The 20,364-nt window shown below is 43.6% G+C and overlaps 3 protein-coding genes across 3 annotated transcripts; 1 reads left to right on the top strand and 2 right to left on the bottom strand.

Moving 5' to 3' along the window:
* Nucleotides 1-1,662: 1,662 nt before the first annotated feature.
* On the bottom strand, nucleotides 1,663-5,531 carry LOC117494954. Its single transcript, XM_034145979.1, has 5 exons — nucleotides 5,406-5,531; nucleotides 5,014-5,289; nucleotides 2,321-4,381; nucleotides 2,124-2,225; nucleotides 1,663-1,838 (listed from the first exon to the last, which is right to left on the bottom strand). Exons 2-5 carry the CDS (start codon nucleotides 5,285-5,287, stop codon nucleotides 1,810-1,812), a joined length of 2,466 nt encoding a protein of 821 aa, XP_034001870.1. The 5' UTR covers nucleotides 5,288-5,289; nucleotides 5,406-5,531; the 3' UTR covers nucleotides 1,663-1,809.
* Nucleotides 5,532-6,877: 1,346 nt separating this feature from the next.
* On the bottom strand, nucleotides 6,878-10,322 carry buc (bucky ball). The gene is made up of 7 exons (XM_034146196.1): nucleotides 10,142-10,322; nucleotides 9,872-10,027; nucleotides 7,920-9,410; nucleotides 7,742-7,843; nucleotides 7,333-7,416; nucleotides 7,207-7,260; nucleotides 6,878-7,129 (listed from the first exon to the last, which is right to left on the bottom strand). Exons 1-6 carry the CDS (start codon nucleotides 10,146-10,148, stop codon nucleotides 7,229-7,231), a joined length of 1,872 nt encoding a protein of 623 aa, XP_034002087.1. The 5' UTR covers nucleotides 10,149-10,322; the 3' UTR covers nucleotides 6,878-7,129; nucleotides 7,207-7,228.
* A 467-nt stretch (nucleotides 10,323-10,789) lies between these two features.
* On the top strand, nucleotides 10,790-20,259 carry kbtbd2 (kelch repeat and BTB (POZ) domain containing 2). The gene is made up of 4 exons (XM_034148023.1): nucleotides 10,790-10,947; nucleotides 13,177-13,739; nucleotides 15,610-15,775; nucleotides 16,390-20,259. The coding sequence occupies exons 2-4, from the start codon at nucleotides 13,567-13,569 to the stop codon at nucleotides 17,947-17,949; spliced, it is 1,899 nt and encodes a 632-aa protein (XP_034003914.1). The 5' UTR covers nucleotides 10,790-10,947; nucleotides 13,177-13,566; the 3' UTR covers nucleotides 17,950-20,259.
* The last annotated feature ends 105 nt before the right edge of the window (nucleotides 20,260-20,364 follow it).

The following is a 20,364-nucleotide window of genomic DNA, read 5'->3' as shown; positions in this document are numbered from 1 at the left end:
AGTCTACAAGATATGAGCTCTGAGACAGTCCAAACCACGGTGTCCATCTCCTCCTTGAAACTGACAAATCTGAGGGGAAATCATGTGTTGCGCTTCAGTGCTGAAACTTTCCTCACCACACACTGTTAGCTTCAGAGAGCCTCTCCTCTCCGTTTGCCAGAAATCACTTTAAAAGGGTTGTTTCAAATTACAAAAGCTTTTTTCGTCCGTCTCCGTTTCAAACAATGCACAAAAGCGAGCCTTTATTCTCTTTGAAGGCTGTGCATTGTGTGGGCTTTCGGTGCAGATCTCTCCATGGAGGATGAGGAGAAAGCAAAAGCAATCTGAGAGGCAAAGCCAGCAGTAGTGGGCCTGTTGTGAGACCCTGGAAATCACACACACTCATCGTATCCCACATGAGCCGACGGAAACATACACTCTCAGTCATGGTGTTTACCTCCCCTGCAGCCAGAAAAGCTATTATTGCTGCACATGTTATTACATGTGTCATTTGAAACAATTTCAGTAAAATTGGTTTCATTACCTGATCTGAAAGGCCTGCTGAACACTGCATACACTCTAATGGTCTGGCCCACAATTCATTATTTATTCAACACATTTGTGTATTTTTCCCCTTCGGGTGCAACATTACATACTGTATCATCAGTCAATAATGGGGTTCAGTCGCCTCAACACAATACTGTCTATGACTCTAATAATGTCCTTTTTGACTATTAATTCAATAGTGCACAAACCTTTGTTTTCACACTAAGAACCAGTTCTAGCTGACGTTATCAGAAACAGGACTAAGAGTCATTGGAGGCTGTATTCAGCCACAGCTGCACCTTAATGTGAGCATGCACATTTTTTTTTTACAATGATGCACACTGACGTTTAGCAGGTGCAATCCTCACTATTTTATCCATGCACACGTTCCATAAGTGTTTTGTCTCCCAAGTTCAGTAGCAGAAGGGGTTATTTTTCCAAATTCCCAACTTCTGACCTCCGAGCATTCCAGCACACATTATACAAACAAAGCTGAAGTAGACTTTTAAAATATATATGAATTTGATCAGGATTATGCCGTTAGTTACCGTCAACAGTTAAGCTACTAGCATCACTAAGAGAAGCTGTAGGTTAGAGGCTATACAATCTGTTATCAAAATGTCACAGCTTTGAAATCACCAGAGACCACCAGTGACTCATGATGATAAACACATTAACGTTGACTGAAAGTCATTCTAGATAACACTGTCAGTTAAAAGGTCTTATGCAAATAAGGGATCACAGTGGCATGTTAATAATGAATCACAAGATGAAAACTGTCAGATGTTCTTTTCGGAGAGGAAATTGGTTTGTTCTAATTGACCAAAAGGAAGATGTGTCTTTTTAGGGAAATAAATTATCAGGTTGCTCCAAATAACATTTAAATCTGACTTTTGTATGGATAATTTCTATTTAAATTCATTCCAAATTCCCTGTAATAATACATGGTACATTTCCTTAAGTTAACATGTAGAAAATAAATAAATAATTGTTTTAATAGTTTATCATCTGATGGATTCTTTTTACAATTACAATATATTGTGGAAAATAGTTCCATCTAGTGGACAAATTAGGTTACTACTTCTCATACCCCAACACATTGATGAAGCAGTAAGGTGGAAAAATTGAAATATGCAATTAGTATCAAAAATCTGTGTTTATTTAAATCGTAATAAATAGTGAACATTGTGATTTATAATACAATTCATTCAAGTGTGAATAATTTAAGTGACATTTTCTTTTAAAGCGAGTTTCTCACTTTGTTGAATTGTGCTCTCGTGCAAATCAGCATCTTGTGTCTTTTCTACAATTTCCTGTGGAGAGAAAAACAAAAGATTATGCATTTCATTTGTGCATAATTGAATTCTTGAAACGGCAACTTGAATAAAGCGTGCTCGTGCAACTTTTATGGGGTTATGAGGCATGACAATCTATATTAAATGGAAGACAAAATGGTAGATATTACTCTACTGGAAGGATAAAGGCTTCTCAGACAGAGCAGATAATAAAATACTCAGAAAAAATAAGGGGATCTGCTAAATGCCATTTAGTGCAGATTGTACATGCTCTCCCCCTCAAGATAAATGCCAAAAACTAACCTTGTGATTGTGATTTCTTGTGTTTATTAAAATATGGTGATCTGGCTTCCTTCTTGAAGCGATCAATGTCAGCGTTTGGCAGCACTGCTTTCCATGCCTTATCTGTCAAATAAGAAGTCGTACAGTTACAGATAAAAGTGAGTTATATGACAACATGTGAAGGGTTAACCTTCCTGAGGTAAAATACATTTGCTTACCAGTTGGACCCCTGTGCGTCAGGTAAATCTGATCCATTATCCTCCATTTGTCCTGGAGGGAAACCGGCATTGCACAGTTCTCATCCATTTCCTGGATGGCGTTGCCGTGGGGACAGTGGTGCAGCCTCTCCCATGCAGCATACTGGTGCTGCGGCTCATTGCACACACAGTTCTTCTCCTTCAGGTTTGGGTCCATCACTGTAGGACATTTCTCAACATTTTGCTTTGAAGCCAGCGGCCTCTTGAGATCGTTGAGCTTCCTGGGAGGAGCCGGCCTCCAGTTTGAGCCGAAGCGAAATGAGCCGTTCTCAGAATATTCTCCCTCACTGTAGTGTCCATGATGAGGGCCACAGACATCAAGACCAGAACCTTTTCTTATCAGCTGTTTCATGGGTTGAGATTTACAGGATTCACATGTTGGCAGGAGTGAATCATTCCACTGTTGGAAAACAGCAGCTTTTCTTTTGAAGGTGTGACCATCGGGTCCTGGAGCAGCCGACGTGCGGGTCCTGCTCTTCACTACACATCTTGAGCAAAGTCGCTCCCTCTTGGACGCATAAGGAGTAAATGCATTCTCATTGAAATTGCTGTTAAGGCAGCATTCATTGTCAGAGAGGCTTCTCCGGTCCACCTTCCCTTTGGGTTTGAACCGCTCTTTTGACTTGCGAACGGTAGGTTGTTCTTTGTCGACTAGGTCTAGCTTTCTTCTTCTGCTAGGCAAATCTAACTCTTGGCTGCTCAGAGGTCTGTCCCGTTTGTTCGGAGGTGGAGGGATTTTGACACAATAGTCGACATTATCAAAGTCGGCAAGCCAGCTGGTAGAGGGGAGGTAGGCAGGCAATGACTCGAATGAAGTATCCTGGTGATCATGAGCATTCATTTCTCGTCTAGGTTTGATGTCATCTGCCTTAAGAGGGGAATTGTCCAACAACTTTGCTGTGCGAGTGATAGGATCTTCTCCTGTGGCAGGAATATTCTTCATAGTCCACATCTCATCCCCAGGATCCTCCACAGTGGGGTACATTTCCTCCTCTTCATCCTCTGCCAGAGGAGGCATCTCAATCTCAGGGACGACCTCTTCTGCAGCAGCCTTCTCCCTGACAGTCAGCAGGTCGGCTGAAGGCACTTCAGCTTCACATGTCAGGGTTTCATCAGGAGACTCTGCGCGGCCATTTTGGATTAGAGAGTCAGGTGAGGGAATCACAGTGTCCTCTGTTGACCATACAGTGGATTCCATCTTCCACAGCTCATCCAGGTACTTTGGGATTAAGGGCAGGTGAGTGGCTTTAAAGTGGAAGCTATTAGACGGCGTACTGTAATCGCTGTCACTGCTCGAGTCAGAGGAGACAGAGTCCGTCTGGTTCCTGGACTCCTCCAGAGCAGGCATTTTATCACTGCTCCTAGGCGTACCGACTAACAGGATGTCAGGACAAATTTGGAGAGCCTGCTCCGACTGGTTTGCAGGAAGGTGTTGCCCCTCGTTCTGCAGCACACGGCCCTGGAGGATGGAGCTACTACACTGGACCAAGTCTTCGGAAAAGTTGTGGGATACCTCTGCAGTCTCACGAGAGTGCAGGAGTTGTAGTCCTACCGGCGTGGTGCAGCATTCAATCCTCACCTCCTCCGTCTGAATCACAAAGCCCCCATTTGGTGGCGTCCTGGTGGTGGTAGAGTGTGCCTTGTCCTTAGGCTCCTGGGAATAATCCCTTTTCTGCACAGCCGCGGCTGGTGGAGACTGCTGCTTGATGGGTACACCTGTTCTGCTGTCGCTGCTGCAGGCTTGGGGGCCGCTGGAGGGCTCAGTGGTGCTGGATCCTGGTGTGCTGTTCCTCTGGGTTGCAGACAAAGGCTCAGTCTGAACCTCAGAGCTGGTCATTTCTCTGGTCTGGCTGTTGTGCTGGTAGCGGAACCTACGGGAGTGGTAGGCCATGGTCTGGTAGTACTGAGGGTTGAGCATGCGTCGGTAGTCCACCAAATGGAGGTTGGTATGGGGTAAGACAAAGGTAGGTGGCTCCACAAAAGGATTTGGCTGATAGTGGGGCATCACTGGCATGCTGTAACCTTAATGGCAGAAGAAAAGTAGTATCGTTAGTCCACAAGCACACTACTTAGCAGTTCATCTGAACCAAAATGCACTGCCTATGCTAACAGGCTAGTGTCTAGCAGGTTGAATGATTACCTTGTTCACATTCTTAGTATGCTTTTATGTATTTAGCTATTAAAAGGATTACCTTGCAGACGTTCAACCATGTTTGAATTTAAAATGTGGGCCTTTAAAACAATATTAAGAGGGGAGAGTCATTCGGTATGTGGGTTTTTAGTCATTATACAGTATATAAACAATCGCCAATTTTAAATTGATGATGGCACTAGTGTAAAGATATTCATAGCAGTACATAATACTTGAGACAATTTAATCAAATTCAAACTCTGGGTGGCACCTTGCCTGGGAAACAAATGTCTCTACAAAGTTTGTTTGCATGTATGCCATGAGAAAACAAAGAAAAGCTTTTAGTAAAAACTACAGGAGGACATTATTTGAAGGCACTTCAATTAATTGTGCTCTACAACATTGGCTTTTAAAGCAGTGTTTTTTTGCTCCATAGCACACAGCATAAATTAAGTCTTTTCAGGGAGAATTGCATAACCAAATCAATGAGTTGCACCAAAATAGTTTGTGTGAATTGACTTACCTAAACCAGGGTAGCCATAGTATGGGTTGTAGGGCAAAGGCATGGGCACAGGTACAGGCCACTGCATGCTCTGCATGGGCATGTATGGCTGCGCAGGCTGGACGTAGAAGAAAGGTTTGTGGTGGTGCTGGTGCTGCTCCTCAGGACGTGGAGCTCCTGAAGGCCCCGGAGCCGGCTGATGGGGGCCCTGGGCCTGTTGAGCACCATATGGTGGGTCAGGCCCTCGAGGGCCAACACCGTAAGATTGTCGGTAGGTAGCTGTGGCTGCGGCCATTTCTGACAAAGACACAAGAAGCAAGGTCAAATAATGTAACTTGTTTGTTCTCTCTCTGCAAACTTGTGACAAAATAGCAGATACTTTCAGTGTACTTTATGACAAAAAACATACTTACTTAACAAATGTCAAAAATGAAGATCACCATTGACAAACCAACACAGCTTTCAAAGTATGTTTCAAATCAAAGGTGTGGACTAATGCAGGTCAAATGCTGCACTGATTGGCTGGATTTTTGTTCCAGGTGTCACTTGTCAAATTAGAGTTTGAGGACCTTCTTCCTAAGCCAATAAAAAGGTGTCTTTCCCAGGGATTCCCTCCCACTGTGGTGGAGATGTGTGGGAGGGAAGAGGAGGCGAGAAGCTGATTGGCTTTAATTAACACACCTGCAGCTTGTCCGAATCATTGGCACAGGTTGCAGATATGTTGCTCAAAGTGGCACATCCTGTTCTTTACAGCAGTGGTTCCCAACCTGGGGGGCGCCAAAGCTTCCTGATTTAAAGTTTTGTAAGATAGCCTTCATTCCTGTGAATACAAATAAATAAAGTTGTTTGTTTTTTAAATGTGGATCATTATATAAGATATCAACTTTATTTATTCTCATTTAATGGCAGCACTAGACAATATTTTTATGGAAATAGAAGACTATTATGTAAGTATGATTGTTTAAAAGAAATAATATAAACGGGACATTTTTATTAAAATCCTAAAAATAACAAGGTAAGGAAATAATCTGCTCAAAAAGCATAAATGACCTGATTTACACAAACTGCCTGCTGTTATTAAAATCACTGTTTGGGTAAATGTGCAGTTTATTTGTTGATCTGTATTGTTGCTGCATATATGAAATATGTCACTTTAGATAGGGGTTTTACAGTTTACTCAATGAAAGAAAAAGCATCCAAAAATAAATTGGGTTGGGACACACTGCTTTACACAGTCTTAATGAGACTCGTTGTCTTATGTTATTGCAGGTGAACAGAAAAAGAAAAAGCATTTATATTCTCTAAAATGCAAATCCCACACACAACCTGTTGAGAAGCAGGCTTGACCCCTAAAGAGCCAATTAGTGAGATAGGTCATTAGCCTGGAGCAGCATGTATTAGCCATGAAGAATAAACACACTGCATGAGACCAGTTTGTTTACTAGCAAGTGATTTTAAGTATTAACATGTTTGTGTGGGAATCTGGTTTGTTTGCTTTTAGGTAAAAGAAAAATCCCTAAAAAGAGGGTTTTTTTATGTTAAATTAAATAATGATCTACAACCATAATAATTAGTTTGGCCATTTCCAAGAACAGTTGTTGCTATTTGCCTCAGGTTTCTGTAAACCTTTTCTTTGGATGCAATTACTTTGAATAACTGATGAATTCTTTGGTCCATTAAATGTCAGAAAATAAGGGAAAGTCCCCATAGAACCTCCATAATGTTCTCCAACTGCAAGGAAGTGAAACAGAAACTATCCACAGAGGTTACAGAAACAGTTAACACAAACAAAACAATTGATTTTCAGTTTCCCCAATACATAATAGAAAAAAGTCTCCATGCATAATGTGAACCATTGCAACATGTAAAATTATTCAAGACAAAGTTTAAATTATGACAATATTTTTATTGGACTGGCCCCAAACTGTGGCACACCATCATGTGCAACACGACCTTCAGCCCATTTGACGTTTGTGAAATCCATAAATCATGAATAGTGCAAGACAGTGTCACTGCAGAAACTTTATACATTTTCTTAACTTTTATCTAAACAAAAACAGGTGTGCGGTGCATTTCACCTGGTGCTCTAAATATTTTTAAACGTATTATTCTTGACAATTACACCTTTAAGGGGGACCTGGGGAGGAAAGAAAACATTTTGTTAAGACGTATTTTCAACAAAACAGAAGTCTGAACATATTGCATTTCACCTACAGTTCAACATTCTTTGGGTACATTAACATCTTGGTTCTCCTCTCATCGCAGAGCCTGACAAAGATAGAACAAACATTAATTGCATGCAAAGAAATGTGACAGTGTTAACAATGTTACTATATTAACCTCTCTCCCAGTGTAATGGGGGTGGCTCGTCGTCATCCTCGTCTCTTGGCCTGTGGTACATCACTTTCCGCTGAGTACTCGTGTCTGTCCAGTGGATAGGAGCAGAACATAAAACCAGGAGAGAATTCAATTTGAAGATTTCATTAATGCTTAGAGAAGAAGCATGTGTTGTATCTATGAATTTAAGAAGACCGCAATGACAACAAGGAAACACCTCAGAGCCCAGAGGTTTGAGTCGTGCCTTGTCCAAAAAGCGTATTTAAAAAAAAATGTAAACCTTTTTTTTGTAAGTCATTTTTTTAATAGTGAGTGTAAACTAAACTCAAGAGATTTCAAATGCTTCCTGCAACAATTAACAGAGAATGAACTTGAGCTTGTATTTTCTGCAGGATATTTGAGTGAATTCAACCTTGTCGTTGCAGGGCGGCTGCTTGTCTCCGCCTGGGAATCAAATCACCGTCTCCCCACCTGCCTGGGTCTGCCATGGCCAGATCTTCTCTGCAGGGTCCGTCTATAAAAAAAAGGGTTAACTTATTCAGTGCATATTTCAAACATGGTTACATCATTTGACAAAAAAGGCAACTTACCCAGACATGTTCTGCACTGCAGCTCACTACCAGTCATGTCTCCGGCCTCATCGGCTGGCTCCTGCTCGCTGACATCATGACCTTCCTCCTGGGTCACTGGATCTGAGGGATCTTTGTATTGGCCTCTTTTATACCAGTGTTTTGCGGCATGTCTCAGTGGGACAGACGGGGGCTTTTTGGGTGCAGTATGCTTCCTCACAACCACTCTGATGGGCTTCTCGCAGCCTCTCTCAAACATTTCGTCCTCAGAGTCTCCGCCCTCATCCCTGTATATCTTGGAGCTGCGGACTTTACTCCTGGCTACTCCTTTGGCGAGGCTTTTCCCACAGCAGGCGCACATGAACCTCTTCGATCCTGGCTGCCACACTTCTTCCACTTCTTTAGCAGCTTGCGGAGACCCACTTAGAACCTCTGCAAGCCTCCTGCCTGTATACACATGTTTGGGGAAAAGATCTGCATCGTCCAGATCCGTGGAGAACATCTCATCTCTGGAGGAGAGCTCGTCCAAAGATGGACTGAGAACGCTCATCCGCTCATGGGTGGACGGCCCAGACAGGTAGTTGTAGTAGTAGGCAGCAGTACGGGGGGAGAGGGAGGTGGCTGGAGCATCTCCGGGCGTCAGAACACTGTCAAAAGGCAGCTTGAGGATCTGGTAGCTCTGACAACTTTTGTGATGTTCAGCCTTTGAGACTTTGTCAACACTTCTAGCATCTTTGAGTGCCTTCTGACTGAAGGTAAAAGAGGAAAATGGAAGGATTGGATCCACTCTATGTTTTGGGAGCTCTTTAACGTCACATTTGGGAACACTTGCATTGGTTGCTGAGATATCTGACTGGACATCTGCAACCTCTGCAGGGAGGAAGTGTTCATCATCTGCTGGCTGCTTCAACTCGGGATAGTCTTCGTGAATAGAGGAGCTATCGAGAGGCAACTCCCCTTCAAATCCTGCTGACCAGCATCCCGCGGGGCTCAGGCCATCTAAGCTCGGTCGGCTGGACTCGCTGTCGTACACCGCTGTGGTGGATTCACTGAAGGTCACAGCTGGAGACGACTCAGAATGGCTGTCATCAGGCGGCGAGGGCAGGATGGGACTCTGCTCTCCACTTTTCTTTTTTTCTCCTGGAGAAAAAATTCCAGAGGAGTGTGAGGTGACTCCCGAGTCGAGCTCTTTCTCAGCGCCATGCAGCTCAGTGGCTCGCATTTGATCCAGGCATTGAATGAGTTTGGTTATGGGGTCGCTGGGTTCGGTTTGAGCCTCTGAACAGGCCATTTCACGGCGCTCGTAAGGCTGTGGCTGCTGGTGGTGGTGGTGGTGGTACTGCTGCTGGTACTGGTGCGGGTGGCGAGGCATGTCATGCCAAGGAGAAGCCTGGAAGCGGGGCTCAAACATTCGCCTGTAATCCATTGGATATAGCGGGGACTGTGGGTATATAAACCCAGGATACTGCATGTACTGGTATGGCTGCATGCAGGGACGACCATAGTTTAGACCTGGGAAATAAAAAGATGCATTTAAGTGCAATACTGACGACTGACAGTAGTGGAGAGGAGAATATTAAGCACGGTGTGGACTCAAGTCACACATTTGATGACTTTAGAGTAAACAAAATTAAGACAAAAACCGGACAAGAACACCAGTGACTCCTTTTGAGTTGAAAATACTTGATAACTTCCTAGTATTTAAGTAAGTATGTTATTTAAAGAGCCCACTATTCTAAACTTATTTTCCCATATCTTAGTGCTTTGTCAAGAATTAATATTCAATAGCTATGATATCATAGGCACAGTAGCTACAGTGCAGTTGTTGGCAGTGAAAAATCACAGGTTTCTCCAAGAATGCAACATAACAGACAGAGAAAACCGAATAGTGCAAGGGAAAGTGGTGCAAAAAAAGATTTTCTGTAAAATACACTTCTGGTGACGGCAGGAAAAAAGATTAAATCGGTTGATACCTCCAGGTAAGCCATACTGACTGTATGGGTTATTCATCTGCCACTGCTGCTGGTACATGTACTGTGGTTGAGAAGGCGGCTGGACATAGAAGAAAGGTCTGGAATGTTGTATTCTTTGTTGTCCGTTCCCATGTGTGTGTGGTTGTTTGCTTCCATCTACAGGAAGCAGCAGTTAAACAGTTAGATAATATTGTTTTCAAGCAATTACTGCCTGCACATTGGGGTTAATAAAACACGGTTAAAGTTGGATATGCAAGAAGGAATCTTTACCGTCCATTTTCTTTCACGTGCTTGCTCAACCTGTTAGAAATAAAACACTGCAGAGGAATGAAAACAACCAAATAAACATTCCCTGGCTTCGAAAAATGAAAGTTCCGTTTAACAGTACATTTTTCGAGTAGAAAGTAGTAGAAACGCTTTTTCGCTCAGGTCCACATAACGTTCTGCTTACACAATCGAGGCCTCACTGCTAATTAGTAATATAGGAAACACCTGCTGCTGCTAGCTAGCAAATTAGCTTCGAGTTTCAAAAGTGTCAGTTAAAAAATAATGAAATGTATCAAACGTATCAGCATTACAAGCAAAAGAAAATAGAGACTAGGATAGAATCATTTTTCTATGTTTAAAAAAAATGTTATGTTGTTGACAAAAGTTCCAAATTGGCAATATAAGAAGATTTTTAGCCACACACATTAAACACACTAATTATGTTCAGAGGTGGGACATAACTTATTTACTTAGGTTCTTTACTTACTTATTTGAGGCAATAATTTCCAGAGTGTGTTGGTCTTTTTTTAAACTACTTCCTCCAATGTATATTCTCTATTTGTCCACCAGAGGGCGCAGTTACTCTGTTAACAAGTACAGGCCGCTTAGTCTCGACGCATGCGCAGTATCCTCATTTGGCCTCTATTTATTTCAGCGCTTATGATGCGCTGAAAGGTTGTCCGTTGCTCGGCGCTTCAACACAACTGTTTAATGTCTAAATTCGGCTTGAGGAGCTTACTTGACACTTTCTGATCACCAGAGAAGCCATCGCGACGATTTACTGTGCGTGGAGTCCGGCTACAGTCACTGTAAGGAAGCGTGGATGTTGATTGTTGGAATGGTTAACTTGAAAAGTGCCTCTAGCTTACGTTTATTTAGCTCGTTTAGCAGTTAGCCTGTTAGCTGTGTGCCTGCTAGCAAGCATGATCGCTCGTTAAATGTGTTTGCTGCAGAGGGTTTGTACCTTTTTGATGGCCTTTCTAAAACCATTCAATAATTGACCAGATAATGTGAGACCCTTGACTGTCCAGTATGTGTGACCAGACAAGGGCTAACAACTACGTTACCCCGGAACTGTGGAGCTAAAGTTGCTAACTTGCCGCGAGTGGCAATCAAGCAAGTGTCGCTACGTGAGCTAGCGATATAACATTATATCGATGCTAGCTGTTAAGATGTATTGGTCAGTTTATCAAAGCCGGGGGTTGTTTTACGTGTATTTTGAAACGAATGATCATGTATCATGATCTTTGTCGTCTTACCTAACATCAGCAAGATGTGCATTTTGCAACAGGCCCGCCTGTCTAATGTTACTTTGCCATGTTTTAGATGGCAGGCAGGGTTTGTTTTGGAAATGGTGGGTAACGGTAACATGCTAATTTATCTGTCCATCCAGGATCGGGCACGTCCAAATTAATTGTAACGATACAATCTTTATAAAGATCAGCCTTTACTTCAGTGAACCGTTAGTAAGCAGTTTGTTGGGGTTAAATACGTCACTAATGTACAGTCGTTAGCTTGCTAGGTAGCTAGCCAGTTATCTAAGCTAGTGCGTTGGAAGTTGATGTATAAAGATGGACTAACGTTGTAAGGATGTGTCATGTGAAAACCTTAACTTAGCTATATCATGTACACGTTGTTGGTAAACTGTAGGCCTCAACAGTAGTAAAATGTACATTTTAGTCGAATGTTGATTTGCATTTTACTTGAGTATCTCAAATGTTCTGCTACTTAATAATTCTACCACATCTCAGAAGTAAATATTATACTGCAGTTGTCTGACAGCTTAATCTTGATTGTTTTTCTGATCAAATGAAGGATGACGTTTTTCTTTTGGATAGATAAAGTCCTCTTATTTCTAAGACTCAATTACCATTCGGAAAAACCGTCTTGGATCAACTGAAAAATGCATCATCACAAAGCTGGAAACAGAAATGTGTTTTTGTCTGAGCTCATGAGACTTTTTAGAGATACTTCGCATGGTTCTCACAGGGATACCAACATTACATACATGAGTTAAAACATCACAACCTTCAACATCTAAAGCAGTCAAATGCATCATAAAATGTGGCAGTTATGATGCATAAAGGAAAACACTGATAGTAGCAACAAATACATGATTTTACTTAAAGGGGACCTATTATGCAAAATCCACTTTTCCATGTATCTTCTACATCAACATGTGTCCCCTCTGTGTAAAGAGAATCTGAAAGTTTCAGGAAAAAAGATTCTCTCACTTTTTGTCCTTATCCATTTATATAAAAACCTGTCTGAAAATGAGCTGATCAGATTTTGGCCACTTCATGATGTCATAACGATTTTTTGGCTTGTGTAACCATTAGCCAATCACCAACCAAGGTAACCCCCCCACCTTATCACCTGAATCTCCTCCTAGAGCACCATTGTGTTCTTTTTAACCAAATATCTCTCAGAGGGGCGTGGGGAGTGGCTCCTTATTTTCATCTAAAGTAACAGACAGAGAATCAGCACTTTTTGAAACAGGGGATTATGGGATGCTACAATGCATGATCCGTTTTGTATTTCGAGCCAAACACTTCAGAAACATGTTTTGTATAAATCTGAGACCTATAATAAAGTAATGAAAAACAGTATAATAGGGGACCTTTAAATAATGTATTAAATGCTTTACATTTACACACGATCGGAGGTTGTCTCGGGTGTTTGTCAGTATCGGCATCCAGCAGATCTGATTCAGCGTGGAGGTGGCTGTAAAATGCACCATTTGACATAAATATTCTTCCCAGTACTTTTGTTTTGATAAAAACAGGCGTTGGAAAGTTTTTTGTTCCCATTTATGTAGGGCCCTTCTAGTCAATCTGACAGTGTTGTGGCATCATTGCACACAGAAAGATCTAGGCCCAAAAAAGGAGAAAGGAGATTATGTTGTCACGCTATGAAGTTGGGGCATCTTTGGTAATGAATCAGAATTGTGTAGCAAAGGGTTATTTTTTCTGTCCCTCTAGTTTCCATGGATTCTTGACTCATCACCGCTGTTTTTGTATTTCTCCTGTGTTTTTCAGACGAGCACTGATGTAGCAGGGTTGCAACAGTTGTGGTGCTCTCCCTCTACCTCCGATCCTCCCCGGTGCCTCACTGCATGATCTCAGACATCCGATAGATCTACGAGAGGAAACAACCCCTTCTTCACCCAGGACCCTACCCCCTGGACTCCTGACTGCGACACTCAGTAGCCATCTCCTCTTTCAACTCATCTCCAGAAGAAGGAGCAGCGCATATTTTTCCACATAGGAGTTGAACACCTCCACTTTGGTCAGTGGAGGTGTTGAAGACCACGCCCCCTGTTAACCCTCTTGACTTTTGAAAAATATATATTCTCCTGGTTGGTTTGAGCCCGGTTCTGCCGGCCGTGTGACTTTTCAAAACTGGGGCGCGATTCATGGGATGCAACCATGTCGGATCTCAGTGAGCGCAGGCCGGTCAACGCGGACTACGCTGTCTCCCTGCTGGAGCAGCTCAAGTTCTTTTACGAACAGAAATTACTGACTGATGTTGTGCTGCTGGTGGAGGACTCAGAGTTCCCGTGTCACAAGATGGTCCTGGCAACATGTAGCTCCTATTTCAGGTAAGTGCTGCAAGTGTGGAATAACTTGTGTGTGTTTGAGACTTCTGTTTTTAATGACTATTTTAGTGATGATGCTTTGTGTGGTGGGGCTCTTCTGAATTAGTCTCCTACAGTTTCAATGAATAATGCAACACGCCGTGTTTAAAGAAAGCAATTATTCCCTTCAGTGTCATTTTGACGATATGTTGTCATTATGAAGCGAGGTTGTTATGTCTGTAAGTGCTCACCTCCTACGGTTACAATGAATAATGCACAGCGTCGTAGAGCAAGTGTTATACACTCTTTACACGCAGGACGGAAAACAAGGGGATGGTGTTTCCTTGAAAGCCGGGGCTCCTTCTGCGCCAGTTATTCCGTGTCCGATGTATTTCACAGAACAAATGAAGCAATCTCTAACCTATAGTCGTACAGAAGCATCCCTCAAGGCCCTGAGGAGGCCTCATTTGAACGCACAACATTGCATAATGAAGTGTGTGCACTGCAGTGAATGTGACAGAGCAGCAGCCTCGGCTCTGGGAAGAGTCCATCTGTACTTGACAGGGGCTTCATTTGAACACGCTGTCTTACTCTGCGTCTAACCCCTCCCTCTCTCACTGCACACTCACACATGCATTCCAAGAAAAGGTCCTGACAACTTGATGCCTCTCTCACACCCAGCTCTTACGCGATCTCACCCCCTGTTTCCCACACTCTCGTGATCTGGTGCGAACATGCAAAGCATTTCCCCTGCAGGGTTCAGAGGTGTCGCAGGCTGCGCTTCCTCCAAACTGCTACTCCTTCCTTTTCTCTCTCTGTCATGCAGCCTGCGCTTCCACCTCCCCTCCCCTCGCACGCCTCCCCGCTTCAGGGAAAGAGGGGAGAGTCTGGGGAGTGCTGGTGTATGGAGGGGAAAGTCTGGTCACGTAGGTCTTGGGGAGAGATGTAGAGAAAGGGGAGGAAAAAGAGGAAAAAGAGGGAGGGGGTGGGGTGCAGGGGTATGCCTGCAGGGTTGCGTAACACAGCCTGGAAGGTTTAGCCCCTGCTGTGAGCAAAACAGTCACACCCCCCCAAACTCCATACAGGAGGACAGAGCCGTTTTGCAGGCACATTATTGCTAGTGCAAGTGACAAAATGACAAATAATTCCAAACTTAAAGCTACACCTTTTAAGTATCCTATACAAGAGTACAAATCACGAAAACATGCTATCTAAGGAGCTGAAAATAGTCAATGTTTAACATTTGGGCTTTAAAAATCCTTAGGATTAATTGATTACCTTACATGTTTGGTCATTTTCTGACAATCTGACTCTGACAAGCGCAGCACAGAAGCATCAATGCACCAAAGACGTTGCCATAATAAATGCAAATGACCAGTTTAAGCCAATAACAGTTCTACAGATACATAACATTTGAGTAATAGATGCAGTAAAAAGAGGTTTAGGCAGCTCTGACTCACTCTGACTCACGACAACGTGGAAGTGCAGGCAGCCCGCATGGAACTCAAACAGAGAGGAGTCCCAGCTGGAGACAAACTGTGCACAGTTAGCCCACCAACCAGGGGGGGGGGGTCTGTCACTTGTTGTCACTAATGAGAGAAACTGGCTTGGTTGGGCATGCTAATCAGTGTACACCAGCAGCTGTAAAGCATCAAAATCAGTTCATCTTCAAATACGGCAGTATCCTACAATCCTGCAATTTTTTTAAGAACAAGAATCTGTTAAGTATAAGTTAAAATAAGTCTTATGATGTGCCAATTTGGGCAAAACCCCTCTGATTAAGATCAAGATAGTAGATTTTGTCAGTAATATTTTGTTCAGTGTGAGACATTGTAGTTTTCTTCCTAATTCAGTAACTCTGTGTACTGATGGATGTTCCTTGGTGTTCCTGCAGGGCGATGTTCATGAGCGGCCTCAGTGAGAGCAAACAGACCCACGTCCACCTGAGGAACGTGGACCCAGCCACCCTGCAGATCATCATCACCTACGCCTACACGGGCAACCTGGCCATCAACGACAGCACGGTGGAGCCGCTCTACGAGACCGCCTGCTTCCTACAGGTGCGTGTAAACACTTGCTATTTTTATTCAAACACTATAGAGAGGGCGAAGTCCCTCCCTTTCCGGTGGACCTCATGGGACATTATTTTGGAAAAAGTATGTATTGAAGTCAATGGAGAGAGAAAACGTATCTCTCGATCCCGTTTGAATTGTGCCACGAATTACACGTGATGTTTGTCAATCTTAAAAAATTATTTCCATGTAAAAAAAAAAGTCACAGTTTGTCGTAAAACTGTTGAAATATAAGACGGGAGATGTAGTTCATTGAGTGGTTTCACACAAAAAAAGTGTTACTTCACAGTTTTACGACACATTTTTATTTTTTTGACTTGCAAAATTATCTTTTAAATTAACAAACATCATATGTGTAATTCGTGGCACAATTCAAACGGAATCGAAAGATAATCTTTCTCTCCCCATTGACTTCAATACATAATTTTCCCGAAATAAGGTCCCATGGAGGTCCCCCGGAAAATCTACCTAATTAGATTACCCAATCTTCCTATTTACATCTTTAAATGACTATGGTTGTGTCAGTCTCTACTCTTGTAGCCGTGTCCTTTGATTCAGAGTGAAATGTCTTGTCTGACTGTGGTCTCTTGTCCTCTGTTCAGGTGGAGGACGTCTTGCTGCAGTGCAGAGACTACCTGGTGAAGAAGATAAGCGCTGACAACTGCGTCCGCATGCTGAGCATCGGCGACCTCTTCAGCTGCAGTGAGCTCAAGCAGAGCGCTAAGCGTATGGTGGAGCACAAGTTCCCCATGGTGTACAGGCAGGAGGCGTTCCTTCAGCTCTCCCACGAGCTGTTGATCGACGTGCTGAGCAGCGACAACCTCAACGTGGAGAAGGAGGAGACGGTGCGCGAGGCGGCCATGCTGTGGTTGGAGTACAACATGGAGGCCCGCTCGCAGCACCTGTCCTCGGTGCTCAGTCAGATCCGCATCGACGCTCTGTCCGAGGTGACGCAGCGCGCCTGGTTCCAGGGTCTGCCGCCGAACGACAAGTCCGTGGTGGTGCAGGGCCTCTACAAGTCCATGCCCAAGTTCTTCAAGCCTCGTCTAGGCATGACCAAGGAGGAGATGCTGATCTTCATGGAGGCCATGTCAGAAGAGCTGGGTCACGGATATGTGGTGGCTGGGTGTCTGCCTACCAGAGTAGTGTGTTACAGCCCGCAGGCGGAGAAAGTGTACAAGCTCAACAACCCCCCAGGAGACCTGCAGAAGGTGGGGACTCTCGTTACACCAGACAATGATGTGTTCATAGCCGGGGGGCAGATCCCTCTCAAAAACTCTATCACCAGCCACGGCAAGAGTGGAAAGCTACAGGCGGTGTTCTGCTCTGTCGACAGCTTCTTCTGGTTCGACGCCCAGCAGAACGCCTGGGTTCCTAAAACCCCCATGCTGTGTGCCCGAATCAAGCCCTCCCTGGTCCACTGCGAGGGCTACATCTATGCAATCGGAGGAGATAACGTCGGAGGAGAGCTGAACAAGCGCACGGTGGAGCGCTACGACTGCGAGAAGGACGAGTGGAGCATGATGAGCCCCCTCCCCTACGCCTGGAACTGGAGCACCTCTGTGGTGGCGCACGACTGCATCTACGTGATGACCCACGACCTGATGTACTGCTACTTCCCCCGCGCCGACACCTGGGTGGAGATGGCCATGCGCAAGACGAGCCGCTGCTTCGCCTCTGCCGCTGCTTTCGGGGACCTCATTTTCTACATCGGCGGCCTCCACGTGGTCAGCAACTCTGGCATCCGCTTGCCCACGAGCACCATCGACGGCTCCTCTGTCACCGTGGAGATCTACGACGTCAACAAGAACGAGTGGCGCCAGGCCGCCAACATCCCTGCTAAGCGGTACTCGGACCCCTGCGTGCGGGCGGTGGTTCTGCTCAACTCGCTGTGCATCTTCATGCGCGAGACCCACATGAACGAGAGGGCCAAGTACGCGATCTACCAGTACGACATAGAGCTGGACCGCTGGTACCTGCGGCAGCCCGTGTCCGAACGCGTGCTCTGGGACCTGGGCAAGGACTTCCGCTGTGCTGTGGGGAAGCTGTACCCCTCCTGCCTGGAAGAATCCCCCTGGAAACCCCCAACCTATCTCTTCTCCCCCGACGGAGCCGAGGAGTTTGAGGTGGACGGGGAGCTGGTGACCCTCCCTCACGTATAGCTCTTAACCTCCCCTCCCCTACCTCGCTGACTGAACCAGGAATCTGTAACGCTGAGGGATGAACATGAAGGGGGGGCAGATCACTTCTCTGATATGAAAGGGTTTGACGTTCTCTCTGTTGTGGAGGGATCTCCTCACGTGCAGCCCGGATTGAAAAGATGCCCCTCGGAAACACAAGTAATCTGAAAAAAAATCTTCTTATTTTGTCATTTGTGACATCTGTTAGATATTATTACAAGTCTGTCATACTGTTTCTACAATGTGATAATCTGAACGTCAACTTATTTTGTGATGATGATGATGATGCACTTAACTGGTTAACCTTCTCGGAATGACAATGGCAACTGTACCAAAATCCCCCCCCCACCCTATCCCTTCTGATCGTGGCTTCCCCCTCTCCTCTTTTTCTCTTCTCTCACCACTGATAAATGAAAGCTCTGTGGAAAATCTGTCTCTTAGAGTATAAGGCTTGAAAGGCTCTTGGAAAAGTTATTAGTTTGCTCCTTTGTGGAAGCAGCAGCTGTAGTTACAATGGCTCCCAAACGAGATCCACTAACAAAATGTTCCATAGAAACTTCTCAAAACAATTTAAAGCATGTTTGATATTGAGCTGGTAGTTTGTCAGATAAAATATGCAGCATAAGGTCCATTTTATGAACATTTTCTCAATCTCACATCTCATGGCCTTTAACGCTTAAAGTCTCCTTAATTTTTTTGGTTTACTTTTTAACACGTGTTAACCTCTATTCTCTTCACTTAAAACTGAGGCTACAAGAAGGTCCATAATATTTCCAGTATGTGGACATAGTGCTAAGATTTGTTTTGTAAAACTACTGATAAATGTTCAATATTCAACCTTTTTTAAGCTAAAAAAAATTTGTCGCATAATAACAATTAAAACATCTGTGTGGCAATTGAGCAAAGAAAGTTGGACCTTTGATGTTTGGATACATTTAAGCAGAGCTGCTTCAAAACCGTATTTTCATTGAAGACCACAAGTATATTAAATAAATGAATTGTCTTTTAGTCTATAAGATGTCATTTTTAAAAAACTCAAATTGTCTACCCAACACAATTGTATTTAAGTGTTTAAACTTCACCTTGATATCTGTATCCTAAGTGTTCTGACTTGACGGGCGTTTATGTACATTTTCCATTTAGTACGCATTTGAACTATAATTCCGTCATCACTTGAATGCAGCACTAATGTAATGATAGTAACTTATATCTGCTTTGTACTTTTGATCTGCTCCAAAATATAAAATTAGTTCGATCCATTGCTTCACCCGTCTAGCAAATTCCTTAAAAATGAGGCTAGTAGTTTTTATTGAAATTCTGTTGACAAACAATAATGAAAAAACGCATTAGTTGCAGCTCTGCGCAAATGATGAAATGATTGACAGTTGTCCTTTCAGCACTGGTTCAGACATGTTTGCTTGCTGTCGTCTCCATTTAAATCCATGTTTACTACAACTACCCTCCTCCACAAATGAGCAAAATAAGTATTGGATAGATTACCTTTTAACAAACAGGATCCGTGTTTTTCTTCTGAAGGCCCCCGCAGACGAGAGGAACAGGGGCTGTAGTTTTCGGGAGGAGGGGGAAACGAGTGAGGAGAGGATTTAAGAGTGGGTGACTGCAGGTCCGGGCACCCTCACCTCTTCCCCCCCCTCTCCTCTGTCCTCCTCCCCCACCTCTGTCTTCCACACAGCTCGCAGTTTACACCTCACTCCATCCATCGTCACATGATCATGAACATTTTTCTTTCCACGAGGGTCTCTACACAACTCCACTCTCAGTAGGTTTCGGGCTCATGCATTTTTTTTTGTTTTTTCCCCCAAGCTGCTGAAATATATATAATAAAATATATATTTTTCATATGTTTAAAAGACAACTGTTTTAGTGTGGGGGGAAATAACCAGGTCTATTTTGTATTAGTGTCTTTTTTTAATTTAATATCAAACATTACTGTAGTGTGATTGTGGGTAGATGTCCATTTTCCTATCAGATTGAATTTTTTCTCAAGTGAAAATTGAGGAATCTTGCTGCTGATTGGTTGTGAGAAGAGAGGGCTGGCCCACGACTGTTGCTATGGAGTTCGTCCCGGCAACCACTAGCAGTAGTGGAGAGGGCAGGTTATAGTTGGGGATGGGGAGGGGGAGCAGGGGTCTTCCTCCTACCTTTAAAAACATGAGCACAGGTGCTTCATGACAAACCTTACTAGCATGTTTGGCTGCATCATATTCCTTTGGCACTGTATTTTGAATGAACGTTAATTTATTAAAAAACATACCAAAAACGTTCCTGAAACTGACTCCCTGCTTCTTTTGTTTAGACTATTGGTGTTTATTTTTTTTAATGTTTAACTTTCTTTGTCCAAAAAATATTATCTATCAGATATTGAACTGTTTTTGA

Source organism: Trematomus bernacchii, unplaced genomic scaffold, assembly GCF_902827165.1.
Source record: "Trematomus bernacchii unplaced genomic scaffold, fTreBer1.1, whole genome shotgun sequence".
Lineage (NCBI taxonomy): Eukaryota > Metazoa > Chordata > Actinopteri > Perciformes > Nototheniidae > Trematomus > Trematomus bernacchii.
The sequence above is the reverse complement of the archived record's forward strand: the minus strand, read 5'-3'. Positions and strand labels throughout refer to the sequence as shown.